Genomic DNA, 17,285 nt, shown 5'->3' with positions numbered 1-17,285 from the left:
TGACCTCGTGGTGATCTGCCTCTCTTTCTACCTACAGCCGCAGCCAGCAACACCTCCTCCTCCTCCGCCTGCCTGGCGGTCCTCTCTCCCGCTGGCGAGCATGGCGACCCACAAGCTGTCCTTCTCTGAGCGTCCTCACCAACCAGCTCTCTCTACAACACGCTTGTAACCATGCTGCCTTCCCAGCACCAAGCTGCATTGTACATCCAATACAACATGTATATAGAGAGCACATTGTGAGTTTCCTTTCTCCATCCCATCCTGAGTGTGAACCAAACAATCTCATACCCCACAGTATGTACGAATTAATTTTTACCCAATAAAATAAAAACCGGATTGTGATGATGGTTGACTGTTGAGTGGTCCTTAAGTTCCACCTGGCCAGGAAAAAGAGCGATATAATTCTCAAAGTACAATAGTGAACACTAAATCAATTGGATTAAATCATTCAACTTCATTGTACATAGCAATGTAACCTACGACGCTTAAAATTTGGCAGACCGTAAAGTTTGCTGACCTGTTAGATTATTTCTTTCACCACAGTAAGAAATAAATGGTCATAAAATATTAACCCCCCCCCAACCTAATTTGAAAGCTGATACATATTTAAGACTTGTAGCTGAGGATTTAGTATAATATAGATAAAGTATTTGGTTCTAAATATTATATAAAAAATTGCTAAGTTATGATACTGGGTATTCAAAGTCTACTGAAACATACACGCTTTGGAGAAAAATTTAAATATCTGTATAATTTTATAGTGTGTGTGTGTGAGCTCTGGTAGGATATCAGTACTAATTTTGTTTTACTTACATGTGAAATTTCTAGTTATGAGGTGTTTAAGTTCCAAATTACTACCACTGCCGTAGGCTGCGGCAGAAGTTCAATCATGCAGTGGTCACCATTATCACAACAACCCTGGGCTCCTACCTAGGTGATGCACTAGGAATAAGCCATAGGAACGTACCAGAGATGAAAACATCATTTGCACACAAAAATATCTCAAATAGAATATAGTACTAGAAAACTATGGATAAAAAATTGCATTAAGTTATATTTCTTTGGCACAACGACATATCAAAAGATTTAGTAGTCATTTGCAATATTCAAATACAATAATAAATTGTCCTAACCTACTCGTGCAAAACATTTGAGTGTTAGCGTGCAAAACAAATTAAAAAATATGCACAAATGGCAGCCTGAGTTGTATTTGTTACGTGACAGCAGACTCTTAGGAAAGTAGCTACTAACACAACACCTCACTGGTGTGTGTATAGGCTGGTAGCTGTCGTGTTTACACTGTTAAATCTTGTTTACACTGGTAGCTGTTGTTTTACAGTGGTAGCTGCCGTGTTTACATTGGTAACTATTGTGTTTACACTAGTAAATAATGCATACACTGATATTCGTCATGTTTACAAAGAGAATGGCATGTTTACAGTGGTAGTTGTAGTGTTTACATCGGGAATGTCGTGTTTACTACAGTACCTGTCGAGTTTATGTACAAATTATCATGGCGTTTACAATGGTAACTGTCATGGTATTTACACCCATAATTATGGTGTTTATACTGGTAAATCTTGCGTTTACACTGGTAACTTTCATGTTATGTCGCATTGTTAAAGTCGTGGTGTCTGTTGGTTGCGTGTTTATCCTGATACGTGTAGTGCTTACAACTAGTACGTGTTTGTGCTTACACTGGTAGCTTTTGTGTTAAGAGCGTGTTTATTGTGGAAATTGCCCTGTGTATACAAGTAGTTTTTGTGTTTAGTATGTGTCGTGGTTACACGGGTAGCTGTCTAAATATGTACTGGGGACTCATTGTTTAGACACGTACAGTAGTTGTTGGCATATACTGTACATTGAGAACTGTCGTGGTGTTGGGGTTTTTAAAGCCAACATTACATAGTGAGTCCCAAAGTGTTTACACTTGTAACCGGTTCATTCACACTTGCAATTGTCATGTGTTTACATTGGTAGCTGCCATGGTGTCTATCCTGATGTGCTATACTGGTAGCTGTAGGGTTTACACTGATACCGATACCTTTCGTATTTTCACTGGCATTTGTTATGTTTACGTTGGTAACTTGTGGCGCATACACTAGTATTTGCCATATTTCTACTGATATTTGTATTACTTACTTTACTTTTTACTTTTATCCTCTTCACCACTGATCAGCTCGTTAGCCGCATGGGTGATCGGTCACGTCTCTTGTTAGGCACTGTTGGCAAGTACTGGGCATGCTCCAGTGTTGGTCAAGCCTGGTCTTGAAAGAGCTCACTCTCGGTGCCGTCACAACACTTTCTGGTAGATTGTTCCAAGAGTTCACAACTCTCACTCCGAAAAAGTTTGCCCTCACATGATACCTGTCATGTTTATATACTGTTGTGCTGTTTACACTGGTACGGTACATATCATGTTTCCACTGGTATCTTTCATAGTACTTACACTGGCAACTGTTATGGGATTTGCAAGTGATAGCTGTAATGTTTTACACCGGTACTTAAGTTTGCAATGATAGCCTACCTAAATCTGGTATTGAGTGGTATTTGTCACATTTACTGAATATTGGCAACAATCTTGGCATTAGAACTGACAGTTGTCGTTTTTGAACAGGCAGCTATAAAAAATTTTATGCAAGTACAGTAATTGTGTTTACAGTATATAAAAACTTATTATGCTTTCATACAGTGCTGTGGTATTGCTTACACGGGTAATTTTGTGGTGCTTGCATTAGCATTTGTCATTATGTTTACACTGGTAATTTGTAGCATTTGCACTGATAACTAACTAGTGATGGATGTTTACACTAATGCTTGCCACAATATTTAAATTATTTTATAATGCTACATTGGCAGCTAACATACAGTTTGCACAAGCAACTGTTCTGCCAGTATTTACAAAGTTGAGTAGCTGATAGGGAATGGATGTTTTGGACTGTTATGTGTAGTCTTGTTTGTGTTGGCGACTGTCTTGGTGAAGTTAACTGTCACACGTCAACAGCATTATAGTACCCGGACAGCAGTTTGATCCCTTGACCTGTTGGGGTCACCTGCTGTGGTCACCACTGTCTTCCTTCTACATCGCCTGAAAACATCTCGTTCAATTGTGATTATTTTCTTTCCTTTTTTCCCTTCAAATCGGAGCCATTACGTAAATAATGAAGACCACCAAATTGCGTGCGTCTGTCAGATTCTCTCCACCTTTTTAAAGTGAAGACCTTACAGGTGTTTCTCCTCAAGGATCGCGTCTGTCGATACTGAAAAGCTGACACTTCTTCCTTCTTTCTCGGCATCTTAATTAGTAATAGTATAAGAGAGGATGATCCGGTGTTAGGGATGTTTTGGTAGTGGTGATGGTGGCAGTAGTATTGGTGGTAATAGTGGTGGTGGCAGTAGTGGTGGGAGTGGTTGTGGTAGAGGTGGTGGGAGGTGCACCAGACTTCATCGCTGCTGTAACACCTCACTGCTGCCTTTGTCGCTGCAAGAAATGAACCAGATGCATTTAGATGAGTATAACTTATGGCTCGATTCCTAAACAATTAATATCCTGAAGTAGAGTGTAACATTATACAGCCAGTACTTCAGGTTATTAGAATGCATATTTAACGTTGTCCAGCCTGGAGGATAAAAAAAAAGACAATTTAGCATACCATCATATAATCTTTGTATGCCTACATGCTAACACCCCCTAACCTGTATTCAGGCATTTTTGGATAGTAAAAAGTATCTACTATTGACTTCAGAATATATCCTAATATCAAGTGCGCATGACCTCAAAATGGCCATATTGGTCAGATTTCCAAAAATTATCTGGAGAGGCTTACCCCCACACACACACACACCGCTGTTGTGCCCCCCGCTCACATCTTCTGGATTCCCCCCCCTTATGATATTCCTGGATCCGCCCCTGCTCACACTCCCACACACACACACTACTACTACTACTACTACGTTGATGTCACTCGGAATCGAGTATGAAGATCATCCAGCTATAATACAATGATATGAGTTATTAAGGATGTCACCTTGGCTAGTGAGTTCTGGGGTGACTAAAAAGGCTGATATGGGACTGGCAGGGTCGATCACAGATGTTGCAAATGTGAATGGCTCCAACTATTGCGGGAGGGGCGGCAACAGCGCCAACGCCTGAAAGACTTTCAGGCATTGGCGCTTGTCTGCCTCGTTGTGCCGTCGGGCTAACTCGAAAGTATTGATACTGTAGTGGATTTCTCCCCTACAAACGCTGTTTGTCGCTGAGTAGCCGACCCCACCAATTCCCCAGTGTATGCCTCGTGGCCTAGGTCAACCAGGGCCGCCATACATCACGGAGCGGGGGTCAACTACTAAGCCACACCTACCCCCGCTATTTAAGACCTGACCTCGTGGTGACCAGTCTCTTTCTACCCACACCAACCAGCCAGCAACACCACCTCCTCCGCCGCTGCCTGGCGGCCCTCGCTCCCGCCGGCGAGCATGGCGACCCACAAGCTGTCCTCCTCTGAGCACCCTCACCAACCAGCTCTCTCTACATCACGCTTGTAACCATGCTGCCTTCCCAGCACCAAGCTGCATTGTACATCCAATACAACATGTATATAGAGAGCACATTGTGAGTTTCCTTTCTCCAACCCATCCTGAGTGTGAACCAAACATCCTGAACCCCACAATACCTTCTCGTGTAGTGCTCCTCCAAGCGTTACGGCGTAGAGTAATCGTCTCGCAGATGAGGGGGGTCGATTTGGCACTTATTCAGGTTTGTCTTAAGACTATCCTTATACTTTTTCAGTTGCCCACCAGGGTTACGTTTATTATTTGTTAGGTGACTGTAAAGCAGCTGCTTTGGCAGTCTACTGTCGTCGATGCAGGCAACATGGCCAGTCCAGTCTAGTCTCGATGCTTCTACAGTTGGTGTCAGCAAGAATACTGGCATTTGTTCTCTTGTCTTCCCAGCGAACTCGGAGGATGGAACATAGGCTACATTAGTGAAAGTTTTCAAGTGCCTTGAGGTGCCTCCTGTATGTGACCCATGTTTCGCTGCCATATAGCAGGGTGGGGTTGGACCACTGCTCGATATACATGTAACTTTGTAGACAATTTCAGCTCTCTACAGCTGAAGACACGGTTTCGGAGTCTGCCAAAGGTTTGAGATGCACATCTGATCCGATGCTGAATTTCTTCATTGATGTCTGAGGTGTTGGACAGGTGAGAGCCGAGATACCGAAAGTGGAGAACATTAAAGAGGGTAGTACCGTTAAGATGGATGGATGGTGTACGTGTGGCTAAACCAGGGGCTGGCTGAAAGAGAATCCGAGTCTTACGTACATTCACCTCAAGGCCGAAGTGTGCATACGCATGTGCATAGGTGTTCAAGATTTCCAGTAGGTCGCATTCAGTGTGAGGTCCTCTGCATACTGAAGCGCAGTAATGGAAGCTGCCGACACCTTTGTTCCTGCCTGGAGTCGTCTTATGTTGAAAAGACCCTTCATCAGGTACTCGATGTCCACCCCGCCGGCTAAATTGGCATTGGCACGAATAAGGAAGGTAGCCAAGAAAATGGAAGAGAGTTGGTGCCAGTCCACACCCTTGTTTAACCCCTGTTTGGATGGGGAAGAACTCAGGCTAGGTGCCATTGTGCAGGACACTGCCGTTCATGCCATCATGGAGTTGCTTCACAATGGTGATGAATTTTGGTGGGCAGCCAAAACGGCCTTGGTTAGGTCGATGAAAGCCATGTACAGGTCACGACGCTGTTCTCTGCACTTTTCCCGTATCTGACGGGCAGCAAAGATCCCGTTAGTGGTGCCACGTGATGGTCTAAAGCCACATTGAGATTCTGGGAGGAAGTTTTCTGCCTCAGGAAGAAGTCTGTTTAGGAGGATTCGGGCGATAATCTTGCCAGCTACGGACAGCAGCAAGATCCCACAGTAGTTGCCACAATCTAACCAGTCTCCTTTGTTCTAATAAATATTGACAATGGAGGCGTCTTTAAGAGCTTGGGGGATTTCTTCCTTTTCCCATATATTCTCCAGGAGAGATTGAGCTTCTCCTGCTTTATACACCTCGGCTGGGATTCCATCAGGCCCCGAGGCTTTGTTATTTTTCATGTTTGATGGCAGTAGCTACCTCATCCAGGATGGAAGATAGCTGAGGTGAGTCAGCTCTGGATGCTGAGGGACCTTCTGGATAGTCAGGACATCCACATCGGTAGTACTCCTTCCAGTGCTGAAGGAGGCCTTCATCGTCTTTAATTAGGGATTTACTGTAGGATGAGCGGAGGGGGCAGCGCCACGAGTGATTGGCCCATAAAATGTTTTAGTGGACTTGAAAAATTTGTGCATTGTGCTGATCTGCAAATTTTTGTGTTTCACATTGTTTATTTTTAAACTAGTCGTTCTTTAGATTGCGCAGTTCCAGCTGGGCCGCTGCTTTGCAAAAGGTATCAGCTTTGGTCCGAGACTGAGGATTGTTCTGTCAGTCAGTTAAAGCAGCACGTTTATCACCGACGAGTACATTGATTGCCGGGTCATTTTCATCAAACCAGTCCTGGTGTATTCTTTCAATCTGGCTGAGGGTCTCTCTGCAGGTTTTTGTCATGACAGTGACATGACTATCCCATTCGGCACTGGGATTTCGGTTGTTTGTTGTTGGGTTGTTTATCAGCTTATGTTCGAGCTGCTCTCTGAAAGCATGTGCTACCGCTGGATCCTCCAGATGATGAGTGCTAAAACCTCTCCTGGAGGACATCTCGGCGATCTCTTTCTCTGACAATGATGTAGTCAATGAGATACCAGTGTTTGGATCGTGGGTGTTGCCACGAACCCCTGAACTTGTTGGCCTGTCTAAACAAGGCATTGGTGATAGTGAGGTTGTGTACAACACACTTGCTGAGGAGTAAGCTGTTGGGATTACACTTGCCTAATCCATTTCTCCCTATGGTTCCCAGCCAAATGTCAGCATCTCTGCCAACTCTGGCATTGAAGTCACCAAGGAGCACAACCTTATATATTATCTGGGGATACAGGTTAGCACTCTGTCGAGGTCGGCGTAAAAGGCCTCCTTGATATCATCCTCTGCAGTCAGTGTATGCACTGATGAAAAAAGGCATGACGTGAGTGATCCAGTGGGACTCGGAGCGTCATGAGGCGCTCGTTGATTCCAATAGGCTTTTCAGTTAGCCTGTGTAGGATGCATTGGCAGATGGCAAAGCCAACTCCATAAATGTGGTTTCTCTCCACAGCAGGCTTACCCTTCCAGAAGAAGACCCCAGTTCTCTGAGTTGACCCTCATCTGGGAGTCGGGACTCACTAATGGCTGTTATGTCGATGTTATACCTAGCTAGCTCTTTGGTTAAAAGGGCAGTTCTTCTTTCAGGGTGCTCATTTGTGCCAGTATCCAGAAGGGTCCTAACATTCCATGCAGCGACCACAAGAGATGGTAATTTGTTTTTGTTTGGATCTGTGATTTTGATTGTTTTCGACCGCATAAGGATGACCTTACTGGGTGCGGTTGCCCTGTCAGGTGTTATTTTTTAGGCAGGATATGTTTAGGGCACCTTTTCTAGCCCCCTCCCCATGTGGGGTGAGCAGAGTGGCTCCTCGAAAGGGCTGCTCAGTCGCACAGACAGGACCGAATTGCACTGCTGCCTAGATTCCAGTGCATAAGCGACCCTCGTATCTGTGCCGCCCATGTGCAGAGTTGTAACTAGAAACTCCCGGCAGTCGTATCTGCCTGTCTCCGTTGCCACTCGTCTGTCACCATAGGACTTTTGGGGGGCATAGGAGTTTTGATGATGATGAGAGGTATGACGAGCTGGATGATGGCTGTGCGTGAGTTGATTTATGTGGTGAGGAGCGCAGGCTGCATCCACACATCTTGATGCTCCCTTTTCCTGATCCAGTGGTGCAAGTGTTGCAATGACTGGGGAGAGGGGGAATTGTAATGGACTGCTGATAGCCTTTTGTTGGGATTCGCCTTAGTAGCCTTCTCCATCATGCATTGCCTTCGTCCGCCGATGTAGTCATTGGGTTCCCATGGTGGTCACCTCTTCCGTCTATACCGCCGTTGGGGTCTTGTTGGAGCTCTGCCTGATACAGGGCTACGCCGCTGATTTTTCGTTCGGGGTTTACTCCCATAGCCTTATACCTACCAAGGTTAATCCGCAAGGCAACGGGGTGGTAGTTGGTAGGCGCCAGGACGTGTTCACATGTGGGCCTATGCGCAGTCCCTCTGGGGCCCACTGCTACTCCGAGATCCCCTGCTGGTCTAGCCTGGGCCCACGAGGCACCCAGTTACCGTGTGTTGCCACGAGGAGGCACAGCAGAGTCTTAATGGTGAAGAGGCTGTGTACTGGCAGGGTAAGACTTATGCAAGTTGCTTCCCTGTTTGCCAAGGGGGCTAGCCAGCGGCGGTAGCTGAAAGCGAGAGGGAGCAAGCAATGCTTGCACCTTAACACTAACATAATGCTGCCACAGTAGATGCATTTCACCACCCTGTGTGCAAACACACACACACACACACACACACACACACACACACACACACACACACACACACACACACACATTCCCTCAACCTTCACACACACTCCCACAATCTTCTCTCTCACACACACGAACACATTCCACCAACCTTCGCCCTTCTGCCACTTTTCTGTCACTTCATTCGCTCTCTAATATACTGTAAGTGGTGTTTCCCACTGTCATGGTCACGTTGACTGCTGAACTATCTAACTAATGATTCTTATTCAACTCCACGCCCGCAAAACATGAGTGAGTTAGCGACCCCTGAGAAGACGTGTTTTTTCCCCATACACGCTACACTTGTGTTCCCTCCCAGAGTCCCGCCTTTGTGAAGAACAGTTGTCAATGCGTTGTTATTCCACTTTCTCCTGGGAAGCTCAATCTTGAATTAGTCTGCGTAAATCAACTCAAGTAATTCACCAGACCTTTGTCAACTGAGGGTCATCTTTGAATGAGTAACAGTTAGTTTGTTTGTAATTATTGTCATTGCGTGAGTAGCGATCACTGGCAACTCAGGGGTATATATACCCCAAGACGAGCCAAGGAAAGCATTCCCTGACGCTGCTTCCATGTTTCTCCAGATCCCATTGTGGTTCTTGCAACCATCCAACAACGGCCTCGGATGTAGTAGATGACCAACAGGGATCATATACGAAACGATGGCACCGATGCAGCCTGATTAATGTGCCCCACGGCTTCATTGGGCCAGACCCGCCATGTGTCTGGCTACCCCACAATAACAACAGTCGTGAGCCCTAGTGTTCTACCCTGGGTTGCTCCTTGGAAGTGTATGTCCACAGAGAGGGTTGTGACATGTATGTTAGGGATAATTAGTTGGGAATAATTATCCCATGTTGGGTAGTGGACCCCTGTATATGCTAGTTTAATTATTAACGAGTATGTTGAGTAAGTACTGAGTTTGCACTAAGCCCAGGAGTTGAGCCTGGTAGTTATATGATTAATACAATATCTTTCCCCATTGATTGCATATTAATAAACTTGTTTTTAGAGTACTTTAGGTGTATTCCTTTCTCCCACAGTATTTTACCTTTATATCCATCCAAGTGACTTGATACCAGAATTACCATACCCATGTGCCTAGTAGACCCTCGACCATGCTACCAAAAGAATGTCCATGCTACCACAAGAATAGGTTGACGGAACTGAGTAAGAGTAAGACTAAGAGAAGTAAGTAAGATGAGGGTGGCGTAGATATATAGAGAGGGAACCCGCGCCCTCACACCACATTGTCCTATAATTGTAATTTTAACAACTCTTTTTTATCTGTTCCGTATATTAATTTAAAATTAGCTTCTTCCCTGTCGTGCACTTTCCAGTATCTCCACGACTAGGCTACACTACACCACATACCTACGCCCAGTACTTGCCAACAGTGCGTAAAAGAGACATGTCAGATCGCCCAAGCGACTAACGAGCCGATCAGTGGTGAAGAGGATAAAAGTAAAAAGTAAAATATTTTTTCATTCTAATATTTTTACCAGTGTTTTATTATCTTCACTAAAAAAAAAAGTTAGCTTATCCTGAATTCACTTCAGTTTCTCTGTCTCAAGTACTGCATCACACAAAATAACTAGGTATTTTCAAGACTCATCAATTTGTTGTAACATCCACTTTCAATTACAGGTATTACTCTTTCACGTGATTCCAAATCTTGTACTGTAATTATCCTTGTAATTATTTTGACGTTTCTGCCACCGCCACACAATCATCCATATTTAAAGCCTCACACTACACTCCCTTCCATTCAGTGTACAGTGTTACTCTTCTGTTTGTATTATTGTACCAGTAAGATGTCCCTCATAACTCCAAGAGTAAACACTAATGATGAATATGACACAGCTCACCTTAGCCTCAGTCAGGAACCTCTCGTGGGTCCTTCAGTTTCTACCTCACACCTGATTGTATAATTTACATATCATCTAAGGTTCTTTCAATATAGTAACACATCATGACCCAATCTAATACATGAAGCCAATGAACATTCTTGTCACCCAAACAGTGAACTGTCTCCTAAGAAAAGGATAACGATTTTTAATGTTTGGTGAGAGACACCACGCCATACGAAGCGTTGGGTCTTACCTTGTGGGGCTGAGGGTTCTTGCAGGCATGGGCGGCCACTAAAGGTCATGACGACTGGGTTGGCGTGGCAGTTGCAGTAGATGTGGCGGCCGCAGTAGTGACTGTGGCATGGGCGTGTATGGATCTCTCATGTGAGCGTAGGTGGTGAGCGTGGCTGAAGCGCTTGTGGCAGTAGGCACAGCTGTAACGGCGCTCTACCCCACACTCGAGGCGCATGTGGCGCGAGAGATTGGAGCGCAGGGTGTAGGTGCGGCCACATTTGGGGCAGGAGTGTGTCCCGGCGGCGCCTCCACTACCACCAGCGTCGGCAGCGTCACCTGCGCGACTCACGCCTCGCCCGCGCCCGCCCCAAAGACCCGTCGCCAGCCAGCCCTCACAGAGCAGCAATCCTGCAATACGCTACTGTTAGCAGGCACCTACCACCTCCAGGTACACATGCTCACAATTATAAATTCTACATGGATAAAACACATATTAAACACATATTTCTTTAACTAATAGATAACATCAATACAAGTGATGCAACGTTCTCCTAGCCACTAGCATGCACTATAAGTAACAAAGAATGATGCAACAATGTTTGTGTTGACATTTGTTTAAACTAAATCACATCAAACATACAATATATGCCTGACCAAATTGTTTGCATTATATATACATTCATGTATAGTTAGCATGATATATATATATATATATATATATATATATATATATATATATATATATATATATATATATATATATATATATATATATATATATATATATACATATATATATATATATATATATACTTTCTAACAACAGGAACCACCACTAACAGGTTTGCATTGATGCAAATTCAGTAATGACAGAGGCAGCTACACGCATCAACACAGCGTGTGTACTTGCACACCTACACCGACACATGGCAGCAGCGATGACAGCTACACACCCATGTAAGTGTAACATCACACCAGTGTAAACCCCACCCATGTATATTCACATCGCAGCAGCAGTGACAACTACACACCCATGTTTATACCAAATAACTCAGTGTACAGCTTCAGCTGTGTGTCAAAGGTTGAACTATCCACATAAGTACAGTATTAAGCTTCTGAAGTCTATTGCTAAACACTTATGTATTTGTTACTGTGACACCTGTGTACATTTGCACACCTTCATTCGCAACACATTGCAGCAGTGTACAACTACACATCCATGTGCACCTGTCACAGTAGTGTGCACTACACGTAGCAGCCAACTGTAACTAGACACCTATTTACCTATTACGGCTTAGCATTGGCATGTGTGCAATCATGTAGCTGGACAGATGTCATTAGCGCCATTTATTGTTCCTCAAAACAGTATACTGTATTAGTACTTACACACCTACCCACTTGACACGCTTCTTGCTGCACGGATATTTGAGCAGAGAGCCCTTAACGGGACCACTAGATAGGAGAGAGAGAGCAGGCTCAAATCTATTGTACTCGGAAACGTGGAATCTGTCAATAAAATGTACAATGAATATGAAAAAAATATCAGTACAGGTACAGTATATCCATTTTAGCACATTGTTCTGCACCTTTGTGATATCTTTAGAAAATAATGAGCACATTTATTAAAGGTCAAATGTTATATTTCAGCCACCGGCAAACATTAAAACACACACACACACACACACACACACACACACACACACTGTAAACAGCATATTCACTAAAATCCCTCGAATCCTCATTTTGCTTTGTTGCTTCGGACCGGCTCATGGAGGATTCCGAACCAATCTATTGGATCCGAACCCAAAAACTGGGTTGATGCAAAATGAGGGATTGATACCGAGTGATATCCCATTTTATAATCAAGCATGGCCCGGGCTACTCACGAACAACCAACAAGTGTACCAGGGCTTCCAGGATTCCCAATTCTGTAAGTGTGACTGAAGCTATATTCCAGAAAAAATGGTCTAGCTTTTTCAACACAGTCGTTTCTTAGAAAATGGGGAATCTTGGATTTATCGGCTGTGAATCAAATGAAAGCCGTGAGGGATTATCGCTGCTAACAAGCTTTTGCTTCATGATCCTTGTTTGTGCTAGTCATACACTGAAAGGCATTACCAATCCACTCACTCAAGTCCCAGCTCACATCACCCCACAGGAGGGAAGGAATGAGTCTACAATAAATGATACTATACTGCCTTTACTGAACAAAGAGAATGATTAGATCCACCATCCAGTTTCCAGGCATGGAAACGAATTCTCTTAAGCCTATAGTTAGGAATCTGTTTCATCAAGAAAAACCTTTGATTTGACCTGGGGCTACAAGCTAACCACTTAATTCTCAGAATGATAAGCTCTCACATCTTCTCTCGATGCAAGAGCAAGGATGACGGCTACTTTCTTGGTAGTCAACTTTAACACTCCTCTATGAAGGTTCTTACAGCCCCCAAGAACCAGTTCAAGGGACCAATGAGCCTCCATATTACAAAAAAACATGTTTCATAAAGTATAATTTCCTAAATGCCGCAAAGTAGCCACCAACATGCTCCCACGATTAATCTATTTTTTTTCTTAATATGCATATGTAGTAATAACATTACTTATGGATAAAACAGGAAATGTTGCTACTTGTTAGCAAGCGATATATGGCATTTTGGAATATCCATCGTCTGTAGTGTCATATTGTTGTGCACGAAGTGTGCATAGACATATTTTTTATCGTCTGCACATTCCGTATTTCAAAAATACAAACATTACATTCATATTCAGTTAAACATTCACATACTATAAAAAAATTTTAATGAAAATAATTGTACAAATGTACAGTAATAATACTATAGTACTGTGATATTGGTATCGAAAGTTATAAATTCCAAAAATCTGTATTCCTTTATTGGCATATACTTGTAGGTCACAGTTAAAACTGTAAGATAGCCAGAACAGTGCATGTGTATACATATATGCTGAAAGTATTAAAAAATATATATCAAGTAGTTTTTAGATTATAAGTACTGCCCTAGTGTTGTTCAACATATTTTTATGATTGTAGTCATGTAGCCAAGTTAGCCAACTCTACATACCGATTTGCTTTCTAAAGTGTCAGTGGTGGACCATGTACACAATGTGGGAAATTTGCTCTTTGGTGTAATAAAAAAAATCAATGGTGTCTAATTATTCAGAGGTATGTTCTTCCTTGAGTAAAAATATAGCAGAATACTGTTCCCTCTTTAAAAAAAATAAACAAATAATAAGTAAGAACGTCCCTCCGTCCCAATAAGGGCTGCCATTTTGAGGAATGTCGTCTGCCCACGAGGAAAACAAATGACAGTCGGTGACGTCATGAGGAGAGCCCATCCTTATCGAAACGCTATGAGAAATATATTCCTCACTGTTCTAGAAATCCATGTAAAATGTAAAGGAATTAATAATTTTTTCTTCAGCAATATATATGACGTTTTTTATCAACTCCTTTAGTATATGTCAACAGATAACGTATAGTACGTATAAATGGATTGTGGGTAATAAATGACTTTCAAAATCAAAATGGGACCCTTGACTGCTGTGGAAACCCCAGTTTGATGCAGAGAGACTATTTTCTAAATTTAATTTAATGAAAACAAAATTCAAAAACGCTCTGCATGTACTGCGCACATCATTGTCATCCTTAAAATCTCCTTAATTCATATTACGCTACATAACATTCAAATCCACCGCGCTTGTAGTCTCAGAAAACGGGAAACGTTGGTAAAGGATAACTCACCTACTGTATGTTTTATACGAATTGTACCAAGGTATGGTCATATAACATTAAGTGTATGTACTCATAGCATTAAGGAAAACTCAAAGTATCTATAGGATGATTGGGAAGGTCCAATTGATACAGACTAGTGAACATGGCTACCACAGGTATCAGATGAAAATATAAAAGAACAATGATCTGGAAAAAGGATAAATGTATCAGACCTATGTGATCCAGAAACTATACTTCAAAGAAAATACATGTATCTTGTATGGCTCAGCGTGAGCTTAATACACCTCGTTATCTCATGTGACAACCACGAACAATGCGACGATCAGAGAACCTTATGAATGTGTTCAACGATTGCAATGTGTGAGGGGGAGGATCCCTGAATACAGATTGAAGTGAAGTGGATATACCCACGCCATGAAAATACGACGCTAGGCTTGGTCTATGTTGGCGTCCATTCTGCCCCGGCCTAGTTTTGAGTTAATGATATAGCCCAATTAATTTCCCCAGGAACTGGCAAACCAGACCCTTATTTTAGTACGTAAATTAGGATTAAGATAAATAATTATAAGGCATAAGGTCACAATAAATAGGAAAGTGTATATGTGAGAACCAGAAAAAATTCGAAGTGAAAATTAAAGATTGGAAACTGTAGGCCTAGTTCAGTGAGAGAGGCGAGGCATCTTCCTTAGTGATCAACGCTCTCTCACCAAAACAGGTCAGTGAACTCTATCGTGCTCCATTCAGCCCTAAAAAGACTCATCTAGCAGTTTTTTACATCTTAAAACCTTGCCTGATGTTATAAAGTGAAGTAATAGTTGCACTAGTGTGTGGTGATAAAAGCCCATCAGACCTTACTAAGTGATCCACGCTCTCTCACCAAAACAGGTACCCTGAACGTCGGCCATTACCACCACTGTGAGGGACTCGCCATGTGTTGTGACTGCTTACGGCCATTATGCACCTCCACTGGGAATCTGTGGATACCCTGCATATCACCACCCAGGATAGGAGAAAATAATTGTATGTTTGAGAAGTTTTGCGGTTGCTACGTGGAGCGACCTAATAATACCAGGCGTGGAACCAGTACTGGTATGATTACTTGGGAAGTAACCCCTCTTCTCATCAAGAGTAGCATGTGAACGAGGTACTTGGTATGTGTACCTAAGAATACCGAGGAGTTCCATACTTGTAGGTGTGGAGTGTACCCGGGATGTGGTGCTATGATATAACATGTGGTGCTGTAATGTAACATGTGATGCTATATTCTAACAGGTGGAGCAGTCTGATGTGTTGGGTGTTATGGTAAGAAGGAATGACCGAGGTAAGGAGGACATTGAGTGTTATGAAGAATAAAGATGATAATAGTAATTATTTGATGTAAGACGTGTATTGATGTGAAGTGTAATGAAAATAGTAGTTGTTGTTCTGATGAAGGCCAACTCTTTTTGTATTGTGACGAGATGCAATATGTTTTATAAGGAATAAATTAGTTAAGTCATGCTTGATGTTTCACCCTTCTTCCCACTCTCGATTTGGTCAATGAAAAACCCAACCCAATGCCTAGCTCACTCTGCCCGCTACCAAACGAGCTACATGCTGTCCAGGGGTGTCTGGTGGCAGAGACCTTAAAAGTAAGAATAGATTTAAGTTATCCCCTTAGAATTAGTGACCCCAGAATCGGGCAGTATATGCAAACTCACTCTATTAATTCATTAATAGCCATGTCTGAGGCTGTGAAATTCCAGGGTGGATGCATAAATTTTACACCAACTTTTGTTTGATATTTTTTGTTCAATTAGTGTTTAATGCTCCCAGGTTATGTTGTAGTGGACGTCTCCCCTACAAACTGCGTAGCTGCACACCACCTGCTACCGTCTTCCCTAGCAACCAAGCGTATCCGCATTCCAATGCCCGCCGTATCCTAGCAACCGAGTCAAAAGGCCGGCGACTTCTCGGGTTTTCCCAACATGACTCATAGCGGCTGCTGGGTATATAAGCTCTGTCTCTCCCTTGAGATTCATTCTGACCATTCTTCTTGAACAAGCAACACCTCCTCCTCCGCCGCTGCCTGGCGGTCCTCGCTCCCGCCGGCGAGCATGGCGACCCACCAGCTGTCCTTCCCTGAGCTTCCTCACCAACCAACTCTCATTCTGCCCATTTTCCTGAACAAGCAACATCTCCTCCAGCAAGCTCCACGCTGTTAACATTTCATTCAACCAGGAGGCCAGCAACAGGCAACATCTTCCCTAACGAAGCTCCTGCACATCTACCTCCTTCAACATGCTACTCACCGAACGTCTTCTACTGAGCAGCCCCACCACACGGCACCTCCAGCACCAGACTGTCTATCATATAACTTATATATTATACAAGAAAACCACATTAGAGTTTCCTTCCATCCTGAGTGCTAGACAACATTAATATTTCGATACCCCTACAATGTTATAATATTATATGGTTGTAGGGTTTTTGTATGTGCATATTTATATTAAACTAATGGGTCAGTGAAAATGGCATTATTTACCAAAATACGTATGTCGTTTTGCCTAGACATTACCTACATTAATACCAAAAGAAAACGTAAGGAAAAATGACGTCATAGAATTTAGGATTAAACGGCAGCTCTTAATGTAACGGTCCCATTCCGTCACCACTATGCTACTGCTTACAGTGTAAGATGCTAGAATATCAGCAGTAAGACCTGGCACTTCGAATCCCCAAATCAAGAAATCCATCATCATGCACTTATCTGGTTTAATCCTCAAAATATAATTTTGATAGTGCTCATCAATTGATTCAAACTGCCCACTGGTGTACTCTCCAAGGTGTTCTGCCATAAAACTTGCAATATTGATGTTATATTTGGTAATAAAGGTACATCAGGGAAATTGCTGGGATAATAACACAGAGTGAGGTAAATATTTAGTAGTT

General features: G+C 42.9%; 1 protein-coding gene across 1 annotated transcript in view; it reads right to left on the bottom strand.

Moving 5' to 3' along the window:
• Positions 1-203: 203 nt before the first annotated feature.
• LOC121872616 (sex determination protein fruitless-like) overlaps positions 204-17,285 on the bottom strand; it is a 98,350-nt gene continuing 81,268 nt past the window's right edge. The window contains exons 5-6 of the mRNA XM_042375511.1: positions 10,623-11,011; positions 204-3,481 (exon numbers count right to left, since the gene is read on the bottom strand). Coding sequence (XP_042231445.1) covers positions 10,668-11,011 — 344 coding nt within the window. The 3' untranslated portion in view covers positions 204-3,481; positions 10,623-10,667. The remainder of the gene's footprint in view (positions 3,482-10,622; positions 11,012-17,285) is intronic.

Source organism: Homarus americanus, unplaced genomic scaffold, assembly GCF_018991925.1.
Source record: "Homarus americanus isolate GMGI-L3 unplaced genomic scaffold, GMGI_Hamer_2.0 scaffold39155, whole genome shotgun sequence".
NCBI lineage: Eukaryota > Metazoa > Arthropoda > Malacostraca > Decapoda > Nephropidae > Homarus > Homarus americanus.
This window is presented reverse-complemented; position numbering and strand designations above follow the sequence as displayed.